Source organism: Panulirus ornatus, chromosome 37 (genome assembly GCF_036320965.1).
Source record: "Panulirus ornatus isolate Po-2019 chromosome 37, ASM3632096v1, whole genome shotgun sequence".
NCBI classification, from domain to species: Eukaryota; Metazoa; Arthropoda; class Malacostraca; order Decapoda; family Palinuridae; genus Panulirus; species Panulirus ornatus.
This window is the reverse complement of record NC_092260.1, coordinates 29,628,826-29,652,999: the sequence shown is the minus strand read 5'-3', so window position 1 is coordinate 29,652,999 and position 24,174 is coordinate 29,628,826. Positions and strand designations below refer to the sequence as shown.

Genomic DNA, 24,174 nt, shown 5'->3' with positions numbered 1-24,174 from the left:
TATCCAAGGATAACATGTGGTGTAAGGATGGTTGAGCAAGTAAGTAATGAAAGGGTAAGAAAGAGAAAGATGTTCTGAAATGGTTTGGATACATGGAGAAAATAAGTGAGGAGAGGCTGACAATGAGGACAAATGTATGAGAAATGGGAGACCAAATTAGAGAAAAAATGATGATGTGAAAACAACTTTGAGTGTTCAGGGCCTGAACATGCAATAGGAGGAAAGGTTTCCAATGTGGTATACAGGGGGGGGGGGGGGATGGGCTGTCTATAAACTAAACCCAGGAATAGGAAACAGCAGGAGGTTCTTGAGGCCTGGCTGCGGATGGGGGAGTCTGGTTTCAGTGCATTAAACACGACACCTAGAAAAAGGATGCGAGTGAATGATGCATTTATTCATCTGTTCCTTATTAGAGGAAAAGAATCACTGACAATAGATTTTATTCATATGTTCTGAGAGCACTGAGGAATGTATGAAGAGCTACATCACTATCTGGGAGTGCAAAAATGGGTGCTACATGGATGCGAGGCATAGGCTACTGATGGGAATGTTTGGAACACAGTAAATGTGTTGGAAATCAAATGGGCGAGGACAATATGTGGTGTGAGGAGGGTTGTTTGAGTAAGAAACAACAGGGTAATAGAAAGGAGTGGTAATAAGTAAAATATGGTTGAGAGAGTCGAAATGGCTTGGACATGTGAAGAGAATAAGTGAGGAGAGGTTGACAAAGAGGATATATGTGTCATTAGTGGTGAGGGCAAGGAGAAAGAGAAGACTGAATTGGAGATAAAAGGATGGAGCTAATAAGATTTTGAACGTTCAAGGCCTGAACATGTAGGAGGGAAAAAGGCATACATGGGATACAGTGCCCTGGAAAGATGTAGTATAGAAGGGGAGACAGACTTTCAATGGCTTGAACCAGGGTATATAAAGCAGCCTGTGGAAACCATAGAAAGGTTTGTGGAGCCTGGTCATGGATAGGGGACTGTGGTTTCAGCGCATTACATATGACAGCTAGAGAGTGTGTGTGAGCAAATGAGGCCTATTCTTCATCTTTTCTCTTGTGCTTACTACCTGGCTATTGAGAAAATGAGACAGAAAAATGCTTTCATTCAAGATCAAATTCAAAAAATCTTTACAGTCAGGAAAAGAAATGAACAGGAACAACTGTTCACCTTTAATTCTTACCTAACAAATCATCGTCTTCCATGTTGGTGAGATCACCTGCAGCTAGGTCCTCCAGGTCATCTCCTTGACAAGATGATGTTTGTGGTGGTGCTGGCTGTGATGTTGCTGACTGTGCTGGTGGGTCCTGATGTTGTTGCTGTTGTTGCTGTTGTTCTTCCTCAAGCTGCTCCAATTCTCTAGTAACAGCCTCAGGAAGCTCTGACTCTGATTGCTGCTGTTGTGGTGGTGGGGTCTGCTGTGGATGGGGTAATGGTGGATGTGGTTGCTGAGGATGAGGTTGTTGTGAATGGGGTTGTTGTGGGTGAGGTACCTGGGAATGGGATTGCTGTGAATGGGGCTGTTGTGAATGACTTTGTTGTGGATGAGACTGCTGTGGACTAGGTACCTGTTGGTGAGTTGAGGGATTATGTGGTTGCTGTGAATTTGAATTTGATGGGTGAGGTGGAGGTCCCAATGGGTGTGTTGGAGGTTGCGGATGCTGTGTAGGAGACACAACAGGAACCCGCACAGCACCACCTGGAGGAAGATGAGGAGATCCTAAACCCTGGCTCACCATAACTGTTGGAGAAGCACCCCTAACCACATTTGCTGTGCCTGTACGTACTCCAGGTCCTGCAGCACTTATGTACTGCTGAGGTTGACGCTGTTGTCCAAGAGGGTTGAAAGGGTCTAAAGGATTACGTCCACCAACAACATTTTGTCTCTGTGACTGTTGTTGCTGTATGCTACGATGCTGGAGAATCATTCTAACTCTGGGATCCATCTGTCCACTGTGAGGTGAAACAGGGTGAGTCATCATGCTTGGTTGACCTGGGGCCATACCAGGCCTCATACGTGTTCCCTGTGATGGTACTACAGGAGGAAGAGGAGGTCGAAATTCACCAGAAAGTCCAGTGGGAGAACTGAGAGGTTGTGGAATTCCAGTCTGATGAACTCCACCGCCTTCACTCCATGGTCTCTGTAATAACTCTCGAAGGTGTTGCTGTCGAACAGGATCTCCAGGAATGCCCCCAGGAGGTCCCGGTGTTGGAGGTGGTCCATAAACATCATCATGAGGACGAGGAGTTGGTGGGGCCTGAACATATGGTGATGCTGAAGGCTGAGAATATGAATCTGTCGGAGTACTACAAGATGTGAACTGATCAGAAGTAAGGGGTCTAGCAGCTGGAGATTGGGTAGCATATGGATCTACCGGGCGAGGAGTCGGTGGTGGCATTGTATACGGATCACTGGCAACAGGTCTTGGCGTTGCTGGTGGTGCATTATACGGATCTGAAGAATGAGATCGTGGGGAAAGTGGTACTCGAGTATAGGTGTCATTTGTGGGAGAGGGTAAAGGTGATGTCTGAGGTGCTGGAGTTGATGGCGGATGTGTAAATGAATCTACTGGTTTACTAGGATGAGGCGTTGCTGGAGGCATGGCATATGGGTCACTTGAAACTTGTGGATGATTCAATGGCCCTCTAATCAGGCCATGTGGGACACTTGGTCTCACTGGTGAACCTGACTGCATCTGGGGTCGCTGAGTAACCATCATTGGGCGTGGAGGAGTTAATGATGGTAAAGGAGGGCGAGGGGAGGCTTGTGGGGTGGTGACAGGGCTGGGATCAACGTTGCCGGTTCCCTCATTCACACTTCCTGGGGTTCCTGCTGAACCTGGTGTGGTGGAACCATCCATGGACTCAGTGCTCTTCAGTGCCCTCTGTTGCTCCTAAGCAAACAGCAAATGAATGTTAGTTATATGATTTATTAGCTATGCTCATCAAAAACTAACTACTACACAGTATAGAAATAGAAAACTATTTTCATGTCTATGAATAGTTTTACAGCATATATATATATATATATATATATATATATATATATATATATATATATATATATATATATATATATATTTTTTCATACTATTCGACATTTCCCGCGTTAGCAAGGTAGCGTTAAGAACAGAGGACTGGACCTTTTAGGGAACATCCTCACCTGGCCCCCTTCTCTGTCCCTTCTTTTGGAAAATCAAAAAAAAAAAAAACTGAGAGGGGAGGATTTCCAGCCCCCCGCTCCCTTCCCTTTTAGTCGCCTTCTACGACACGCAGGGAATACGTGGGAAGTATTCTTTCTCCTATATATATATATTTTTCTTTTTCATACTATTCGCCACTTCCCGCCTAAGCGAGGTTGCATTAAGAACAGAGGACTGGACCTTTGAGAGAATATCCTCACCTGGCCCCCTTCTCTGTCCCTTCTTTTGGAAAATTAAAAAAAAACCGAGAGGGGAGGACTTCCAGCCCCCCGCTCCCTTCCCTTTTAGTCGCCTTCTACGACACGCAGGGAATACGTGGGAAGTATTCTTTCTCCCCTATCCCCAGGGATATATATATATATATATATATATATATATATATATATATATATATATATATATATATATATATATATATATATATATATTTTTTTTTTTTTATACTTTGTCGCTGTCTCCCGCGTTTGCGAGGTAGCGCAAGGAAACAGACGAAAGAAATGGCCCAACCCCCCCCCATACACATGCATATACATACGTCCACACACGCAAATATACATACCTACACAGCTTTCCATGGCTTACCCCAGACGCTTCACATGCCTTGATTCAATCCACTGACAGCACGTCAACCCCGGTATACCACATCGCTCCAATTCACTCTATTCCTTGCCCTCCTTTCACCCTCCTGCATGTTCAGGCCCCGATCACACAAAATCTTTTTCACTCCATCTTTCCACCTCCAATTTGGTCTCCCTCTTCTCCTCGTTCCCTCCACCTCCGACACATATATCCTCTTGGTCAATCTTTCCTCACTCATCCTCTCCATGTGCCCAAACCACTTCAAAACACCCTCTTCTGCTCTCTCAACCACGCTCTTTTTATTTCCACACATCTCTCTTACCCTTACGTTACTCACTCGATCAAACCACCTCACACCACACATTGTCCTCAAACATCTCATTTCCAGCACATCCATCCTCCTGCGCACAACTCTATCCATAGCCCACGCCTCGCAACCATACAACATTGTTGGAACCACTATTCCTTCAAACATACCCATTTTTGCTTTCCGAGATAATGTTCTCGACTTCCACACATTCTTCAAGGCCCCCAGAATTTTTGCCCCCTCCCCCACCCTATGATCCACTTCCGCTTCCATGGTTCCATCCGCTGCCAGATCCACTCCCAGATATCTAAAACACTTCACTTCCTCCAGTTTTTCTCCATTCAAACTCACCTCCCAATTGACTTGACCCTCAACCCTACTGTACCTAATAACCTTGCTCTTATTCACATTTACTCTTAACTTTCTTCTTCCACACACTTTACCAAACTCAGTCACCAGCTTCTGCAGTTTCTTACATGAATCAGCCACCAGTGCTGTATCATCAGCGAACAACAACTGACTCACTTCCCAAGCTCTCTCATCCCCAACAGACTTCATACTTGCCCCTCTTTCCAAAACTCTTGCATTTACCTCCCTAACAACCCCATCCATAAACAAATTAAACAACCATGGAGACATCACACACCCCTGCCGCAAACCTACATTCACTGAGAACCAATCACTTTCCTCTCTTCCTACACGTACACATGCCTTACATCCTCGATAAAAACTTTTCACTGCTTCTAACAACTTTCCTCCCACACCATATATTCTTAATACCTTCCACAGAGCATCTCTATCAACTCTATCATATGCCTTCTCCAGATCCATAAATGCTACATACAAATCCATTTGCTTTTCTAAGTATTTCTCACATACATTCTTCAAAGCAAACACCTGATCCACACATCCTCTACCACTTCTGAAACCACACTGCTCTTCCCCAATCTGATGCTCTGTACATGCCTTCACCCTCTCAATCAATACCCTCCCATATAATTTACCAGGAATACTCAACAAATTTATACCTCTGTAATTTGAGCACTCACTCTTATCCCCTTTGCCTTTGTACAATGGCACTATGCACGCATTCCGCCAATCCTCAGGCACCTCACCATGAGTCATACATACATTAAATAACCTTACCAACCAGTCAACAATACAGTCATCCCCTTTTTTAATAAATTCCACTGCAATACCATCCAAACCTGCTGCCTTGCCGGCTTTCATCTTCCGCAAAGCTTTCACTACCTCTTCTCTGTTTACCAAATCATTTTCCCTAACCCTCTCACTTTGCACACCACCTCGACCAAAACACCCTATATCTGCCACTCTATCATCAAACACATTCAACAAACCTTCAAAATACTCACTCCATCTCCTTCTCACATCACCACTACTTGTTATCACCTCCCCATTTGCGCCCTTCACTGAAGTTCCCATTTGCTCCCTTGTCTTACGCACTTTATTTACCTCCTTCCAGAACATCTTTTTATTCTCCCTAAAATTTAATGATACTCTCTCACCCCAACTCTCATTTGCCCTTTTTTTCACCTCTTGCACCTTTCTCTTGACCTCCTGTCTCTTTCTTTTATACATCTCCCACTCAATTGCATTTTTTCCCTGCAAAAATCGTCCAAATGCCTCTCTCTTCTCTTTCACTAATACTCTTACTTCTTCATCCCACCACTCACTACCCTTTCTAATCAACCCACCTCCCACTCTTCTCATGCCACAAGCATCTTTTGCGCAATCCATCACTGATATATATATATATATATATATATATATTTTATTTATTTATTTATTATACTTTGTCGCTGTCTCCCGCGTTTGCGAGGTAGCGCAAGGAAACAGACGAAAGAAATGGCCCAACCCCCCCCCATACACATGTATATACATACGTCCACACACGCAAATATACATACCTACACAGCTTTCCATGGTTTACCCCAGACGCTTCACATGCCTTGATTCAATCCACTGACAGCACGTCAACCCCGGTATACCACATCGCTCCAATTCACTCTATTCCTTGCACTCCTTTCACCCTCCTGCATGTTCAGGCCCCGATCACACAAAATCTTTTTCACTCCATCTTTCCACCTCCAATTTGGTCTCCCTCTTCTCCTCGTTCCCTCCACCTCCGACACATATATCCTCTTGGTCAATCTTTCCTCACTCATTCTCTCCATGTGCCCAAACCACTTCAAAACACCCTCTTCTGCTCTCTCAACCACGCTCTTTTTATTTCCACACATCTCTCTTACCCTTACGTTACTCACTCGATCAAACCACCTCACACCACACATTGTCCTCAAACATCTCATTTCCAGCACACCCATCCTCCTGCACACAACTCTATCCATAGCCCACGCCTCGCAACCATACAACATTGTTGGAACCACTATTCCTTCAAACATACCCATTTTTGCTTTCCGAGATAATGTTCTCGACTTCCACACATTCTTCAAGGCCCCCAGAATTTTCGCCCCCTCCCCCACCCTATGATCCACTTCCACTTCCATGGTTCCATCCGCTGCCAGATCCACTCCCAGATATCTAAAACACTTCACTTCCTCCAGTTTTTCTCAATTCAAACTCACCTCCCAATTGACTTGACCCTCAACCCTACTGTACCTAATAACCTTGCTTTTATTCACATTTACTCTTAACTTTCTTCTTCCACACACTTTACCAAACTCAGTCACCAGCTTCTGCAGTTTCTCACATGAATCAGCCACCAGCGCTGTATCATCAGCGAACAACAACTGACTCACTTCCCAAGCTCTCTCATCCCCAACAGACTTCATACTTGCCCCTCTTTCCAAAACTCTTGCATTTACCTCCCTAACAACCCCATCCATAAACAAATTAAACAACCATGGAGACATCACACACCCCTGCCGCAAACCTACATTCACTGAGAACCAATCACTTTCCTCTCTTCCTACACGTACACATGCCTTACATCCTCGATAAAAACTTTTCACTGCTGCTAACAACTTTCCTCCCACACCATATATTCTTAATACCTTCCACAGAGCATCTCTATCAACTCTATCATATGCCTTCTCCAGATCCATAAATGCTACATACAAATCCATTTGCTTTTCTAAGTATTTCTCACATACATTCTTCAAAGCAAACACCTGATCCACACATCCTCTACCACTTCTGAAACCACACTGCTCTTCCCCAATCTGATGCTCTGTACATATATATATATATATATATATATATATATATATATATATATATATATATATATATATATATATAGGAGTGGGTGGCTGGAAATCCTCCCCTCTCGTTTTTTTTAATTTTCCAAAAGAAGGAACAGAGAAGGGGGCCAGGTGAGGATATTCCCTCAAAGGCCCAGTCCTCTGTTCTTAACGCTACCTTGCTAATGCGGGAAATGGCGAATAGTATGAAAGAAAAAGATATATATATATATATATATATATATATATATATATATATATATATATATATATATATATATATATATATATAGTAAAAAATACATATACAACACACCATAACTTAATGATTATGTTTAATGAATGTCTATTTATATCTCTGATGCCCATTCCCTTTGAAAACTCCCTTAAAGGAGTGGCCACAGTAAAAGGGTCTCCATTATTTACTCCAGTGCTGCTTCTCAGCCTTTTCGTGCCCCACCTTTCACAGGCCACCAGCAGACAGTAACTCTAGTGCAGAGGTTTCAGTCTCCAACCTAATGTTCCTACAAAATACTTCTACCTAATGTTTCTACCCAATTTTCCAGGATAATGTTCCAAACTACTACTTTACCTGACGCTCCCAGCTAATGCTCCAACATACTACTCCTACCTAACATTCCTACCTACTACTTCCATATAGCTTCCACTTATACCATTTTGCTGAAAGACAGGGCTAGCACAAAGCACTCCCTGCTGGAATACATGAATGAATAAATGCAATACCTGAAATAAAGGAGATAATATATTCAATCTATATAAGAAAAAATTCATTCTTATTTTTAAACCATAATTTTTCCATAACCCTCTTACAAACTAAAAGGCTTAGAAACTGAAATTCCTACTCATCATTCTTAGTTCACACTAAAACATTACCTGCATATAAAAAAAAAATGTAGGTTTTGAAAGCTGAAAATCTTTTCTCTCTAAGGTCATGTCTAACAAGCATGAGTGATTCTCCAAGATCATCTCTGAAATCATCAGCATCATGATCTTCCAACCCTTAGTATTTCCAGTGAGAAAGTGATGGCCTACTTCACCTCTCACTGATCATCATTCATGAAACAGGAAGCTCATCAGGATCTTCCAAACCATAGTATTTCTAGCAAGGATGTGCTGACCAACTTCATCCCTCGCTTATCATCATTAGTGAAAGTGGAAGCTCATCAGGCCCTTCCAACCCTTAGTATTTCCAATGAGGAAGTGCTGGCCTACTTCACCCCTCCCTTATTATCATTAGCGAAAGTGGAAACTCATTAATTTCAGGTTTACCTTCACCCAATCAGCAACCATCTTCTGGATGATGTTATCAAGCAACTTAGTGCCAGCAGCTAAAAGTAAATGTAACAATGACAAAACACCCACTTAATGAAATGAGCCAATAACTACTAAACAACCAACCTCCCAACTTAGTCTATAAACCACCCCATCACACAAAATTCCATCTGAGACCCAATAACTACTAAACAACCAACCTCCCAACTTAGTCTATAAACCACCCCATCACACAAAATTCCATCTGAGACCACAATCCCCAAACAAAAATGTTGCACTTTCCCATCTACAATGGACATCGCCCATCCCTACATTACTACAAACACCAATTCAACACATCCTTAGGACCCTTCATACCCATGACGCAACATCAAAATTTAAGACTTCGAATACTCACTGCTCAGATTCCCAACATTCTCCCTACAGAGGGACACACACACTATATCACTAAACTTTAAGACCTATGGTCCTGTCTAGTGGATGTTGCCAGCTTCCTAGATGTTGCAGGAAATTCATTAAGACATAAGGGATTCCTGGATCAAGAACTAAGAAAGCAAATAAGTAAGTTCATATGGGTGTTACCATACTCTGCCAACATGAGGTGACACTGTGAGTGAGAACTCACCTTAAGCAAGGCAGTATCTCTGAGATAAAAAAAAAAAATCATCAAATACCTTTTCACTCTAAAGGAGTCATTACTTTCCTTGTACTTGACATAGTAAAGCCTTAGGCTGCAGGAGGGAAGGAAGACATCCTTAGTAACACAAGGTTGCTTTCTCAGAAAGAGGTCCTGGGGTTATTATAAATAAAATAATAAATAACCATTCTCTAGATGTCATGGGTAATGCAACAAAATAATAGCCTCCTATCCAAAACCAGGCCTCACTGACCTTTCCATGGTTTCCCCCAGCTGCTTCATATGCCTCGGTTCAGTCCATTCACAGTATGTTGCCCCCTGTATACCACATAGACCTAATTCACTCTATCTCATGCATGCCTTTCACTTTCCTGCATGCTCACCCCAATCACTTAAAATCTTTATCAATCCATCCTTTCATCTCTAAAATGGTCTCCCCCTTCTTCTTGAATGGATGTGAGTCATGGGATATAGATGACAATGTGCGAAGGATAGTGGATGTGCTGGATATGAAATGTGTGAAAACAATATGTAGTGTGCGGTGGTTTGATCGCATACATAATAAAAGGGCATGAGAGATGTGGTAATAAAAAGAATGTGGTTGAGAGAACTGCTGAAAAGGTTTGGACATATGGAGAGAATGTGTGAAGAAAGGTTGACAAGAGGATATATGTATCAGAACTGAAGAGGAAGACTGGAAGTGGAGGGGAAAAGGGGAAGCGGAAGACCAAAATGGAGATAGAAGGATGGAATGAAAATTATCTTTAGTGGTTGGGGCCTGAACATGCAGGACGGTGAAAGATGTGCATGGGCCAGAATGAAATGAGATGAGATAATGTATTATACAGGGAGTGACTTGCTGTCAATGGACTAAACAGGAAATGTGATACAGCTGTGGGGAAACCATGGAAAGGTCTGTGCTGGGCCCGATTGTATAGAGGGGGGCTGTGGTTTCAGTGCATTGCATTTGACAGCTAGAGAATAGATGTGGGCAAATGCAGCCTCTATTCATCTCTTCTTGGCACTTCCTCACTAACTGGGGAAATAGTGAGCGAGTACAACATATCTACATCTCATTTTTCATTCTTCATCGCCACTTCCTGTGTTAGCTAGGCAGTGCCAGGAACATACAAAAAAAGGGCGAATCCACCAACATCCATTCTCTAGCTGCCATGTGTAATGCAACGAAACCACAGATCCCTCTCCATAACCAGGCCATGCAGACATTTGCATGGTTTAGTCCAGATGCTTCACATGCCCTGATTCAGTCCACTGACAGCGAATCAACCCCTGTACACTACATCAATCCAAATTATTCTGTCTAACATGCCTTTCATCCTCCTCTACATTCAAGCCCCAACTGCTCAAACTCTTTTTCATTCCATCCTTCCATCTACAATCTGGTCTCCCCATAATCCACATTCCCTTCACTTCTGACACATATAACCTCTCTGTAAACCTCTCCACACTCATTCTCTCCTTATGGCTAAACCATTTCAGCAAACCCTCTTCTGCTCTCTCAACCACACTCTTTATTACTACCTCTCTCTCTAAGCCTTACTTAATCAAACAACTTCACACCACATACTGTCTTTATATATCTTATTTCTTAATCATCTACACCTCCTCCATACAGGATTAGCCCATGCCTAACATCAATAGAATATTGTTGGGACTATTACACCTTCAAAAAAACCCATTTTTGCCCTCCCAGATAACAATCCCTCTTTCCACACATTTTTAAGTGCTCCCAAAACTTTTGCCTCCTCACCCATCCTTATGACCCACTTCTGCTAAAACACCTGACTCCCTCCAATTTTTCTCCATTCATACTCACATCCCTTTTGATCAACACCACTAAACCTAATAACCTTGTTTTTATTAACATTTACTCTTAACTTCCTACTTTCACACACTCTTCCAGTCACCAACTTTTGCAGTTCCTCACTCAAATCTGCCACCAATGCTGTATCATCAACAAACAACTGACTCACTGCCCAGGCCCTCTCATCTGCTACAAACTGCATACTCAACCCTCTCTCCAAGACTCTCACATTCACCTCTCTCACCACTCCATCTACAGAAAAATGAAACAACCATGCTGACATCACACACTCCTGTCACAGACCAACCTTCACTTGAAATCATTCACTCACCTCTCTTCCTACTCATACATATGCCTTACACCCCAGATAAATACTTCTCACTGCTTCTAGAAGCTTTTCTCCCAAACCATGTATTCTTCCACAAGGAATCTCTATCAACTATATCATTTGTTTTCTCCACATCAAGAAATCCCACATAAACATCCAACCATTTTTCTTCGTATTTCCCACACATTCTTTACAGACAACTGGTCCACACATCCTCTACCACTTCTGAAACCACATTGCTCCTCCGTAATCTGATGCTCTGCATAAGCCTTCACTCTCTCAATCAATATATATTTCAGAAAACTCTTTTAAATGTTGACAAAAATATCAAATTTTACTTTTAAAACAGTGAAACTTGCTTCACTGAGGGCATACTATATAGCGGCAGTCATTGGGTTAACCTCAACTGACAACTCAACGTTGTTTGCAAGGAAAATATTCATTCAGCGCTGTAGTTAGAAAATATCATATTCATTATGAAAAACTACACAAGTTGAGAGTGTATGTCTCTGAGGCCATATGCACCTGATACAATCTTTGCAAATCTGAGTGCAGTTTAAGATTATTTTCACAAATGAATATTTATCAAAAATATCAAAACAAACTGATTCTCTCTCTCTCTCTCTCTCTCTCTCTCTCTCTCTCTCTCTCTCTCTCTCTCTCTCTCTCTCTCTCTAAAAAAAAAAAAAAACTGCCAGATTACAATCTCTCTTTCCATACATTCTTCAGCCCTCCCAGAACCTTTGACCCCTCCCCAACCTATGATTCATTTCCACTTCCATTGTTCCATGCATTGCTATGTCCTGTCCACTCCCAGATAACTAAAACACTTCATTTCTTCCACATTTTCTCTGCTCAAACTTACATCCCAACTAATTTGTCTCTCAACCTTGCTGAACCTAATAACCATGATTAGAATTTCTCTGGTAAACAGAGAAGAGGTAGTAAAAGCTTTGCGGAAGATGAAAGCCGGCAAGGCAGCAAGTTTGGATGGTATTGAAGTGGAATTTATTAAAAAAGGGGGTGACTGTATTGTTGACTGGTTGGTAAGGTTATTTAATGTATGTATGACTCATGGTGAGGTGCCTGAGGATTGGCAGAATGCGTGCATAGTGCCACTGTACAAAGGCAAAGGGGATAAGAGTGAGTGCTCAAATTACAGAGGTATAAGTTTGATGAGTATTCCTGGTAAATCATATGGGAGGGTATTGATTGAGAGGGTGAAGGCATGTACAGACCATCAGATAGGGGAAGAGCAGTGTGGTTTCAGAAGTGGTAGAGGATGTGTGGATCAGGTGTTTGCTTTGAAGAATGTATGTGAGAAATACTTAGAAAAGCAAATGGATTTGTATGTAGCATTTATGGATCTGGAGAATGCATATGATAGAGTTGATAGAGATGCTCTGTGGAAGGTATTAAGAATATATGGTGTGGGAGGAAAGTTGTTAGAAGCAGTGAAAAGTTTTTATCGAGGATGTAAGGCATGTGTACGTGTAGGAAGAGAGGAAAGTGATTGGTTCTTAGTGAATGTAGGTCTGCGGCAGGGGTATGTGATGTCTCCATGGTTGTTTAATTTGTTTATGGATGGGGTTGTTAGGGAGGTAAATGCAAGAGTTTTGGAAAGAGGGGCAAGTATGAAGTCTGTTGTGGATGAGAGAGCTTGGGAAGTGAGTCAGTTGTTGTTCGCTGATGATACAGCGCTGGTGGCTGATTCATGTGAGAAACTGCAGAAGCTGGTGACTGAGTTTGGTAAAGTGTGTGAAAGAAGAAAGTTAAGAGTAAATGTGAATAAGAGCAAGGTTATTAGGTACAGTAGGGTTGAGGGTCAAGTCAATTGGGAGGTAAGTTTGAATGGAGAAAAACTGGAGGAAGTAAAGTGTTTTAGATATCTGGGAGTGGATCTGGCAGCGGATGGAACCATGGAAGCGGAAGTGAATCATAGGGTGGGGGAGGGGGCAAAAATCCTGGGAGCCTTGAAGAATGTGTGGAAGTCGAGAACATTATCTCGGAAAGCAAAAATGGCTATGTTTGAAGGAATAGTGGTTCCAACAATGTTGTATGGTTGCGAGGTGTGGGCTATGGATAGAGTTGTGCGCAGGAGGGTGGATGTGCTGGAAATGAGATGTTTGAGGACAATGTGTGGAGTGAGGTGGTTTGATCGAGTAAGTAATGTAAGGGTAAAAGAGATATGTGGAAATAAAAAGAGCGTGGTTGAGAGAGCAGAAGAGGGTGTTTTGAAATGGTCTGGGCACATGGAGAGAATGAGTGAGGAAAGATTGACCAAGAGGATATATGTGTTGGAGGTGGAGGGAACAAGGAGAAATGGGATACCAAATTGGAGGTGGAAAGATGGAGTGAAAAAGATTTTGTGTGATCAGGGCCTGAACATGCAAGAGGGTGAAAGGAGGGCAAGGAATAGAGTGAATTGGATCGATGTGGTATACCGGGGTTGACGTGCTGTCAGTGGATTGAATCAGGGCATGTGAAGCGTCTGGGGTAAACCATGGAAAGTTGTGTGGGGCCTGGATGTGGAAAGGGAGCTGTGGTTTCGGGCATTATTGCATGACAGCTAGAGACTGAGTGTGAACGAATGGGGCCTTAGTTGTCTTTTCCTAGTGCTACCTCGCACACATGAGGGGGGAGGGGGATGGTATTCCATGTGTGGCGAGGTGGCGATGGGAATGAATAAAGGCAGACAGTGTGAATTGTGTGCATGGGTATAAATGTGTGTGTCTGTGTGTGTGTATATATGTGTACATTGAGATGTATAGGTATGTATATTTGCGTGTGTGGACATGTATGTATATACATTGTGTATGGGGGTGGGTTGGGCCATTTCTTTCATCTGTTTCCTTGCGCTACCTCGCAAACGCGGGAGACAGCAGCAAAAAAAAAAAAAAAAAAAAAAAAAAAATTCTCACTAATTCTAACAGTAATTCATGTATAAAAATTATATGATTTCATTGTGCCTATTGCAAGCTTACTGAAATTAATCCAAACAATTAGCCAAAATTTTTGACAAACAGGAGGATATTTTTGGACCACGAAAATGCAATAACAAGAAAAATGTTGGTTTTAAAGAATGAAAAACTATTTCTCTACAGCAGTCATAGCCCTGCTAGTATCTGAAAGAGCACTTGCACATTGGGGCATTAAAGTAACATTTTCTACCCCCTCCCCCTCCCAAAAAAATGCATCCATTAGACTTCACCCATTAAATCACATAATTTGAGGCAAGCTGATCAATCATAGGGACCTAACAGCTGTGTAGCAATACAACTAGGTTCATCACTTTATGGCACTGTGATGTGACAGTGACAAACTGACAGCCAAACTCATCAAACAGACCACTGGTCTGCCTTGAGCCTCTTACAGTCACGACACAAACTGCTTTTTAAAAGGATAGAGGGAAATGAAGGGACTGGAATATAAATTTGCACTCACAGATAGCTGCCTATGGTAAAGAAATGGATTTTGCTTTTTCTAAACCTCAGTTCCTCACCTGTGGACATAGCCATTTTAGTACCTGAGCCCACTCACATGAAAAAGAAGGGACCTTATGGGGTGAAAAAAAAAGAGGAACCTTTAATGAAGAGCACTATAAGCCATGGTCATGGTTTTGGTATTCCAAGACATCTTGGATTCCCAGTTGATGTATGACTCCATATCTTAACCACAGAAGTCATTAGGCACCTAATAACAAGGCCAGAAAAGATATCAAACATCAGAGTCAGCCATAGACTGTCAAAGAATGTGTAACTACATCATCATTGTAAGAATGGAGATTTACTAAAAGACTAATGCAGATAATTCTAGACTACCAGAAATATTCAAGTAACTGGCAATCTGAAGTAACCATCAACTCACAAGACTTTTGACCAAATATTCTTTATTCATCATTTATCTAAAATGTCCAAATATCCTTCATTTATCATATATCTCAAGTAACAGTCAACTTGTTTTCAAACGCCCAAGAATGGTAAAGTGATTGAGAAAGAGATGATACAACTCAGACACAACAAGAATAAAACATTTATAACAGTAAGCAAATCATATCAGTTCAAATGTTTATTTATATACAGCATGTTAAGGGCCCATATCCATGTGATGGTGATAATAGTGAGCAGGGAGAAGGGGAGGGGTTGACAACTGTCAATCATTAGAACTCACAGCCTAATGCAACAACAGATGAAATGCAAATCTCTACTGCCAATACAAATGAAACAATGACCAAGTCTTACTTGTATTATAGTGAAAATACAACAATATCCTTAATTACATGGGTAAGAATGGTTGGTAAACATGTTACATCATCTGCTGTTGGTCCCACTGGTGCCAGGTCATTGATCAAAACCTCAAAATCTTTATCACAGACACTTTCCAGATGCCAATTTCATCACAATGCAGCTTATGCAACAACAAAAGACACTATAGGCAATGTACCAAAGTTAAAATACAGTTGTACTTAGGCAAACACACTATCTGGAGACCACTTTCGTTTCCTTCCAAAGTATATTGCTTTCTGGAAGTACAGTTCTCTATCTATGACCAATAAGCAACGTTTCAATAACAATACAGCAAAAGCATCAGCAAGCTTTCAAAGATAAACACTGATTAAATTTCGTCAACACAACTGTAGCAACTTCAATCACATTACTCACACACTATGGTACATATTAGCTCAGACATCAGTCATCACACACACACACTGTCTGCAGAGCAATGTGTGCCACCTCTGTTACTCATCAAGGAAAACTGCTTCCACCAATGAACACTGCTTCTCCTAAGTGAACACTGATTTCTCTCTGGCTACAGGCCTGTTGTTTTCTTAAAGTACAGTTCTCTGTTAATAACTCAAATAAGCTGTTTCAATAATACAGAAAAATTACCATTAAGCTTTTAACAATATATGTAGGGATATGTTTTGTTAACCCTACCATAACCATTTCACTTACAACAACTCATAGATCAAGGTACATGTTCATTAACACGTCATCATACACACTTGCTGTCTCCACAGCAGTGTGTATCAACTTCACTAACCGCCAGGGAACACTGCTTCCTCTCCACCTACTAATATCTCACACATGCAGTGCTTCAGTAAAACAGTAATTTATTATGATTCCAAAGATACACATATGTTATATTTTGTCAACATTACCACAACCTCTTCAAACCACAGTTCTCATACATTACAGTACATATTAACTCATGCATCAGTCATCACACACACACTTGAAAACGTCAATAATTACAGGAAGTTAGAACTTGGTGTATAACTGTTAACACTATTTATACTATATATCTGTGAGGTATCGAACTCACATCATGACCCATTATATAAACAAATCACTAATCTATGGTACTTACACCATGGCACCAATGTCATTATTTGAAAAACACTTCACGACTCATCTTCCACGTTACGAAAGAAAACTGGAACATTTCCATAATAAATACAAAACTCTCCTTGTCTCCCAGTAAAGAAAGGGTCATCTAGGTTCCTTCTTATTGTATTCTATATCATTTGTGATTTCATCTCATTTCAAAGAGGATGAGTAGATAGGTCATTATAGGCTGATTTTGGCCTTGGCTATTGTAATAAAAGAACTACAGATGGTGGTGGCAGTTTTGTGAATTAAGTTTGAAAATCATAAAAATTCTTTGTTATTCCATTCTTTATTGTGTTATATTGAATGTCTCCATAACGTTTTTGCAAACTCTCACTGGCCACACATTTCAACTTCTTTGAATTGTTATATGTAAACCCACAAATATAATGAAAATCATAAAAATTCTTTGTTATTCCAATCTTTATTGTGTTATACTGAATGTCTCCATAACGTTTTTGCAAACTCTCACTGGCCACACATTTCAACTTCTTTGAATTGTTATATGTAAACCCACAATTTTTGCCTAAAATGAGTCTCAAAAATTTGAGTTACTATGGTATATATGGTAAATGAAACAATTTCTCTTGTATCATTGATTATAACTTTCTGAAAATACGATTACCTTCTTAATTATTCATGTTCTATTTTGTTTCTGGTATGCATTTCTGTACAAAATACACAGAAAAACCAAGAAATACATAAAACAAAAAAATATGTAAATGAAAAGCGTGGCATGTGTGTAACCTTAGTGTATAACATTATAAGGAGTATGTTGAATAAAATCATGCTTAAAATCATCATATCCGTATTCACATAAATATGCTGCAATGCAAGTACCCAGTAGCCCACAATCTTCTTCAATACTATATGATATTCAGACATTCTGCAAGGGGGGTATTCTTTTTTGACACATGGGACAAGTAACATGAATGAACATGCAATGAAAGAGTTAAGAATGAACATTGCCCAAATCAAAAACTTAACTTATGCTCTTCACTGTGTTCAAATGAAGGCAGCATATCCTGATTTCCCAGGTTCAAATCAAATGCTTATCACCACTGCCAACTTCAGTTAATTCAATTTCTTTCAAATATTGTGCTTTCCAGGAGATTCATTTAGCTTGAGTGAGTGGCTATCATGGGATGAAGTCAACATATAAATCTAAGTTTGACTGTGTAAAAGCACAGCTGTGAGGTTATTTGGTGTTAATAAACTTCATTATTGATACTAGTATTACTTTGGGGGATGAACTGATCTCCTTTAGCACTACATAAGCTAGGGAAAAGAAGTGATCTGAAACAAGGCAGTGAAAGGTGACAAAAAGGCAAGGAAAAATATGTTAAAACAACAAACAGCACTAAAGGCAAGTTCTTAAGCTTTCTGTTTCAATTTACGATGCAATCTGGTTTACACTTCAATATGGAAGGTCCAAAAGGTATATGACATAGGCACCACCAAGAAGCAAAAGCCATGAGACATTATGGTAAACTGTTAAAAAGAAAGACTAGACGTTAGCATAACTAATGGAGGACTTCAAGCACCTGAAGAATAAATTCAAGGATCATGAGGTAAAAGAGAAGAACTAAAGGAATCAAAAAAAATAAAAGAGCATGATCAGGAATTTCCATCAAGTAAGGTAGATAAAAGGATACCTAACCAAAGGATAAAAGGTAAAATGATTTAAGAACAGGAAAGGTCAGAAGTGGTTACTCTATGTCTTACGAGAATGTTGAACTAGAGGAATTGCCTAAAACACAAGCCACAGAAACTATTGAAAATAGTGGGCTGGAAAAGGGAGAAAGAGCAGTTATAGGGGCTGCTCAACAGACTCTTGAATATAACTGATGCAGTGGAATAGAAACCTGGAAACACTGTACCAGAAGAATGAAAGGAAATGAGAAAAACTGTACAAAGAATATCATGAACTGTTAGACAGCAATCTGGAAAATTTATGGGCCAGTAGATGATAAGTTTGGAAAAGTGCAGATCATACATAAGTACTTGTTAGCCAAAAAGGTGATTTTAAAGACAGACAGAAACAGAGCTTGACGAAACAAAACTAATGGTCTCAGCCATAATGTGGATGGTGCCAAAGACAGAGGGATCAACAATCCAGAGGTTGACAAAAAACTTTTTATGATTTTAAGACTAGATGAAAATTGTGCACCAGACAGAGTGGAACAGGGAAAGGAAGACGAAATTTTCAGTATAAGATTATTTGAAGCTAAGGAACTGCTGGATACAATTTCATTATTGAAGAAAACAAGAAAAACACGTAGTTATAACAGGATGTTTGATTTGGAGTCATCTACCTAGGAGATACACAGGCAGGTAAATAAACTAAAAATATAGCAGAATTCAGCAAGGTATTTATAAAACATGATACACCAAGGGAAGAGGGGTAGAAAAGCAAAGGCTACAGTAGATGGCAAAAAATGGGAATCACCAAATGAGGCAAAAGCAAGGAAAACCCACACCTGCACCACAGACAGATCAGGAATGTTTGGTGATGGAAATGTCATGAGTGAATGTATACAAATGCTGAAGAATTAGTGGCAAATTGTAAAGAGCTGATATTGTTAGAAATGTGGAAACAAAGCTTCCTACAGAGATAAGATCTAAACTGCTCTGCCAAGAGGGGTACATTGTTGTTAGGGAGGAAAGAGAGGGAAAAGGAGGGGAAGGTTTGGCCTTCAGAATAAAAGACAGGTATACGTTACATGAAACTGTGCTTTGAAGATAGCCCATTCAGACAATACACAATGGAAGGAGTAACTTAGGGAAAAATGCATGGCAGTGTTGATATTATATAATCCTCAAAAGAACTGTAATGATCCACAACAAACAAGTAATGCTATCAGTGAAGGAACAATCAGGATAGTAGAAGAGGAAGTAATAACTTCTCAGAAGTAGTAAAATACTAATAATGGGGGATTTCAATTACAAAGAGAGAGACTGAAGGAATCTAGATTCTCATGGTGAAAGAGAGAGTCACAGAGACACAACTCTTAAGAGTATATATCATAAAATTTCTAACATAACAAAGTCAATGCACAAATCAGGATACAACACCATTACTAGACCTCATTACACAAACAAGCATGGACACTAAGAATATCATATATAATAAACTAACTGGAAAAAGGGATCATGCAATGCTCAAGTTTGATTATGTGGTGCTAAAAAAGTTAACCAATTGAGTGCAAAAGTCTAAATCTCCCACACTGAACTTCATTCCCATTTAGTCTGATCATTGTACACTCTCCTATCTATCTACATTTCTAATGCCTGTTCCCTTTGGGAATTCCCTCAGGGGGTGGCCACAGCAAAAGATTATCCATTACTGGTGATCTACAGTACCACTTCTTAGCTTTAAGTGCCTCACCCTGAAGAGGTCACTGGTAGAGGGCAACTTAAGTGCAGTGCTTTCAGAGGCTCCTACCTAATGTTTTTTTTTTTTTTTTTTTTTTTTTTTTTTTTTTTTTTTTTAATACTTTGTCGCTGTCTCCCGCGTTTGCGAGGTAGCGCAAGGAAACAGACGAAAGAAATGGCCCAACCCCCCCACCCATACACATGTACATACACACGTCCACACACGCAAATATACATACCTACACAGCTTTCCATGGTTTACCCCAGACGCTTCACATGCCTTGATTCAATCCACTGACAGCACGTCAACCCCTGTATACCACATCGCTCCAATTCACTCTATTCCTTGCCCTCCTTTCACCCTCCTGCATGTTCAGGCCCCGATCACACAAAATCTTTTTCACTCCATCTTTCCACCTCCAATTTGGTCTCCCTCTTCTCCTCGTTCCCTCCACCTCCGACACATATATCCTCTTGGTCAATCTTTCCTCACTCATTCTCTCCATGTGCCCAAACCATTTCAAAACACCCTCTTCTGCTCTCTCAACCACGCTCTTTTTATTTCCACACATCTCTCTTACCCTTACGTTACTTACTCGATCAAACCACCTCACACCACACATTGTCCTCAAACATCTCATTTCCAGCACATCCATCCTCCTGCGCACAACTCTATCCATAGCCCACGCCTCGCAACCATACAACATTGTTGGAACCACTATTCCTTCAAACATACCCATTTTTGCTTTCCGAGATAATGTTCTCGACTTCCACACATTTTTCAAGGCTCCCAAAATTTTCGCCCCCTCCCCCACCCCATGATCCACTTCCGCTTCCATGGTTCCATCCGCTGACAGATCCACTCCCAGATATCTAAAACACTTCTCCAGTTTTTCTCCATTCAAACTCACCTCCCAATTGACTTGACCCTCAACCCTACTGTACCTAATAACCTTGCTCTTATTCACATTTACTCTTAACTTTCTTCTTCCACACACTTTACCAAACTCAGTCACCAGCTTCTGCAGTTTCTCACATGAATCAGCCACCAGCGCTGTATCATCAGCGAACAACAACTGACTCACTTCCCAAGCTCTCTCATCCCCAACAGACTTCATCCTTGCCCCTCTTTCCAGGACTCTTGCATTTACCTCCCTAACAACCCCATCCATAAACAAATTAAACAACCATGGAGACATCACACACCCCTGAAAGATCTTATAAAATGTAGGTTCTTTTGTGCTTGACTGCCTGCATTTTTAGTCTGATGAAATTGGTGTAGCTTCCATATTGGCTAGTTCAGTGAGAGGAGTTGACTTCTATCAGGTATAAGCCTAAATCAGAATTTTTGGCCGAAAAAGTTAAGGTTAACCATTATGCCAGGTCCACTTATAGGCAGCAATTTATGGTAAGCAAATCAAAGGAGGCTACTTATCCATGGTAAGATGGAAAAGGCCAGACATATAAGAAGGGTGATACATGTCCTTATCATCCAGAGATCCTGAGAACTATGAGATGGTTAGCACAGCTAGCAAGACAATGACATCATCACCAGGTGGAGGCTACTGATTGGGAGAAGGTGGTCCCAGACTGAGCTGTAGGCTGCAACTACTGTTAGATGGTTAGTGAGGGGTGAGGAGCATTGACCTTACCAGAGGAAAAGGGGGGTGAAGGTTTCTTACCCCTCAGGATCTTACAGGTTCTCTGAAAGATCATGGGGCATATTGACCCTGCAAGAAAACAAAATCAAAATGCATGCAAAGTAATATAGACCACTGCACCAATATGATGAAAAGGTTTTCTGGCTAGCCTAAGCATTATCATGTGTCATGGAATTTTCAAATAAGAATAAGTACTTTAGATTCATGCTATGAAAGACAAACAAGGAAAGCACGAGGATCCATCACTTCTGAAGTGCATAAGCAAAGCCAGTAGCAGCAAAAATCACTATATCTTGAACAGCTAATGTTCAAGCAAGTGAGTGATGGAGCTGACTGGCAGCTGGGTGCCATCATGTCATGTTATAAATTTGAGCAGGTTGCCAGCTGGTTGCTGGATCTCTATAAAGGAGTATCAGCCTGCCTCATAGTTATTAAGGTAGATGACACGGTAGAATTCTCAGGGATACACCCAACTCTAGGGGGTACAGCTGTTTTAAACAATGAGAGAGTGCTAAGATGTTTAGAAAGTACTGTCCATGTGTGAGAAATGGACTGATAAAAATTAACGTAACTCACCTGTACCCAATACAAAACAATGTTTATGTCAATGGATCCCATGCCTTACACAAATGCTATATCTTTTGACAATTCATCTTAGAAATAAAAAAATAAAAAATAAAATGCTACTTCATACTTTTGCAGGACATCAATATTAGTGAGATGAATAAAATAAATCCCAGCTGGCACTAAGCGATTTCTGTCTGATTCTTTTCCGAATTTTCCATGTGGCAGCAACTTTCAGGAAAAAAGAATTAGTTCAATCATGTGTGGTTTCTCCAGACACAATTTTTGAAGTGGCAATGAATTCACACTCTCTGGTTAAAGAATGAAAAACTTTACCCATGTTCCATGTACATGTACTGTCATCCAAACATAAAGAAAAAACATCTTAGGTTTTCATCAAATGGTTAATACCTACAACATAGAAATGTTTACTATTCTCTTCGGTAAGAGAACTTAGGAACTTATGAATGAACATCAGCTGTTGAAGCAACATAAATAACCTACAAAAACATTCACAATGAAAAGGGAATATCTCATAATAACATAACATTCTAAATGTTTGGGTAACTAAAGCATCAAAAAGGATCCTTCCAAAGAGACAAAATCATCTGCTATTCTGAACTGTAAGAAAATAATATTGGTAAAAATACGTTCATTAATTTTCAAATTATAAAAGGAAATTCCTTATAAAACAATGAAAATGTTTACATATATAAGGTCCTTAAAATTAATATTAATAAAAGATTATCACTGTCCACATTACATACAAGAACAAAGAAAAATCATTAGATTAGATTCAAAGACAAAGAACCAGCACAATAGACATAAACATGCACTCAGAAATGTGAGTGAAACATTTTTCATATTGTGGATTTCTACTTACACTTCTCGCTATGATCTCAAAAAAGATTTGTACTAAGGTACTGAGAGGAAAGTAAATTAGAAGTGGAAAGACAAACTTATACTAACTGCGATGACCAGAGGCTGTCAAAGGGCTCTACCATTCAATAATAACCATGGTGACAGTGATAGCAGTGGTGAGGGCACTACCATTCTAAGCTATAAAATTAGTGATGACTGTGGTTAGTGAGCACTACATTCTATACTAACCGTGGTGGTAGTGGTGGTAGTGGTAGTGGTGACGGAGGTAGTAGTAGTGGTAGTGGGGCTGGGGAAGGCATCCTGATGCAGAACAGGCAGAGTTCGCATGATCTCTAGAGGGGTGAGGACTCTGATATGCTGATCGGGGTCCGGAGGGGAAGTGGGGTTGGCTAGAGGGGGCTCAGCCCGTGGAGGGTTAGGTAAGCGAGATAGGGAAGGCCTTACAGGGTTTAGGCCTGAAGGGTTGATGCTTCCAGGGGGTGATGTCTGTACCCCTGCCACTTTCATGGTGGTGGCACTTGAAACAATACTGCATGGTTCTAGAGCATCATCAGCAGAACTAGAGATGTGACTCTCTGAGCTCACCAATCTTAAAGTAGAGGATGGTGCTTGAGATAACACCAAAGGTGGGGTCTGTCCTTGAGCAGTGGATGTACCAGAAGGTGGTGACAAGGGGGGTTGGGGGGTGCTAGAGCTCTCCACAGACAAGGGAGAGAGAGGGAGCGGTGAGGAAGAGCCTGGGGGATCTCGTGCACAGCTGCCCTGAGGAATGATGACTCGTCCACTGCGGAACTATAGGGACCACAGACAGAAAATGGGTGTGTCACTACATGGGTCTAAACTCAATGCAAAAGGGGCCATGTTTGATGATATGTTTCTTTCAGTATCAAGGAAGTGTCTC

General features: G+C 40.8%; 1 protein-coding gene across 9 annotated transcripts in view; it reads right to left on the bottom strand.

Moving 5' to 3' along the window:
- Nucleotides 1–24,174, bottom strand: part of trr (trithorax-related) — a 156,312-nt gene that overhangs the window by 83,865 nt on the left and 48,273 nt on the right. For 8 of the 9 annotated variants that reach the window (XM_071684172.1, XM_071684173.1, XM_071684177.1 and 5 more), the window contains exons 15-16: nt 23,502–24,065; nt 1,189–2,899 (exon numbers count right to left, since the gene is read on the bottom strand). In XM_071684172.1, coding sequence (XP_071540273.1) covers nt 1,189–2,899; nt 23,502–24,065 — 2,275 coding nt within the window. The remainder of the gene's footprint in view (nt 1–1,188; nt 2,900–23,501; nt 24,066–24,174) is intronic. The other variant, XM_071684181.1, reaches the window with a different exon arrangement.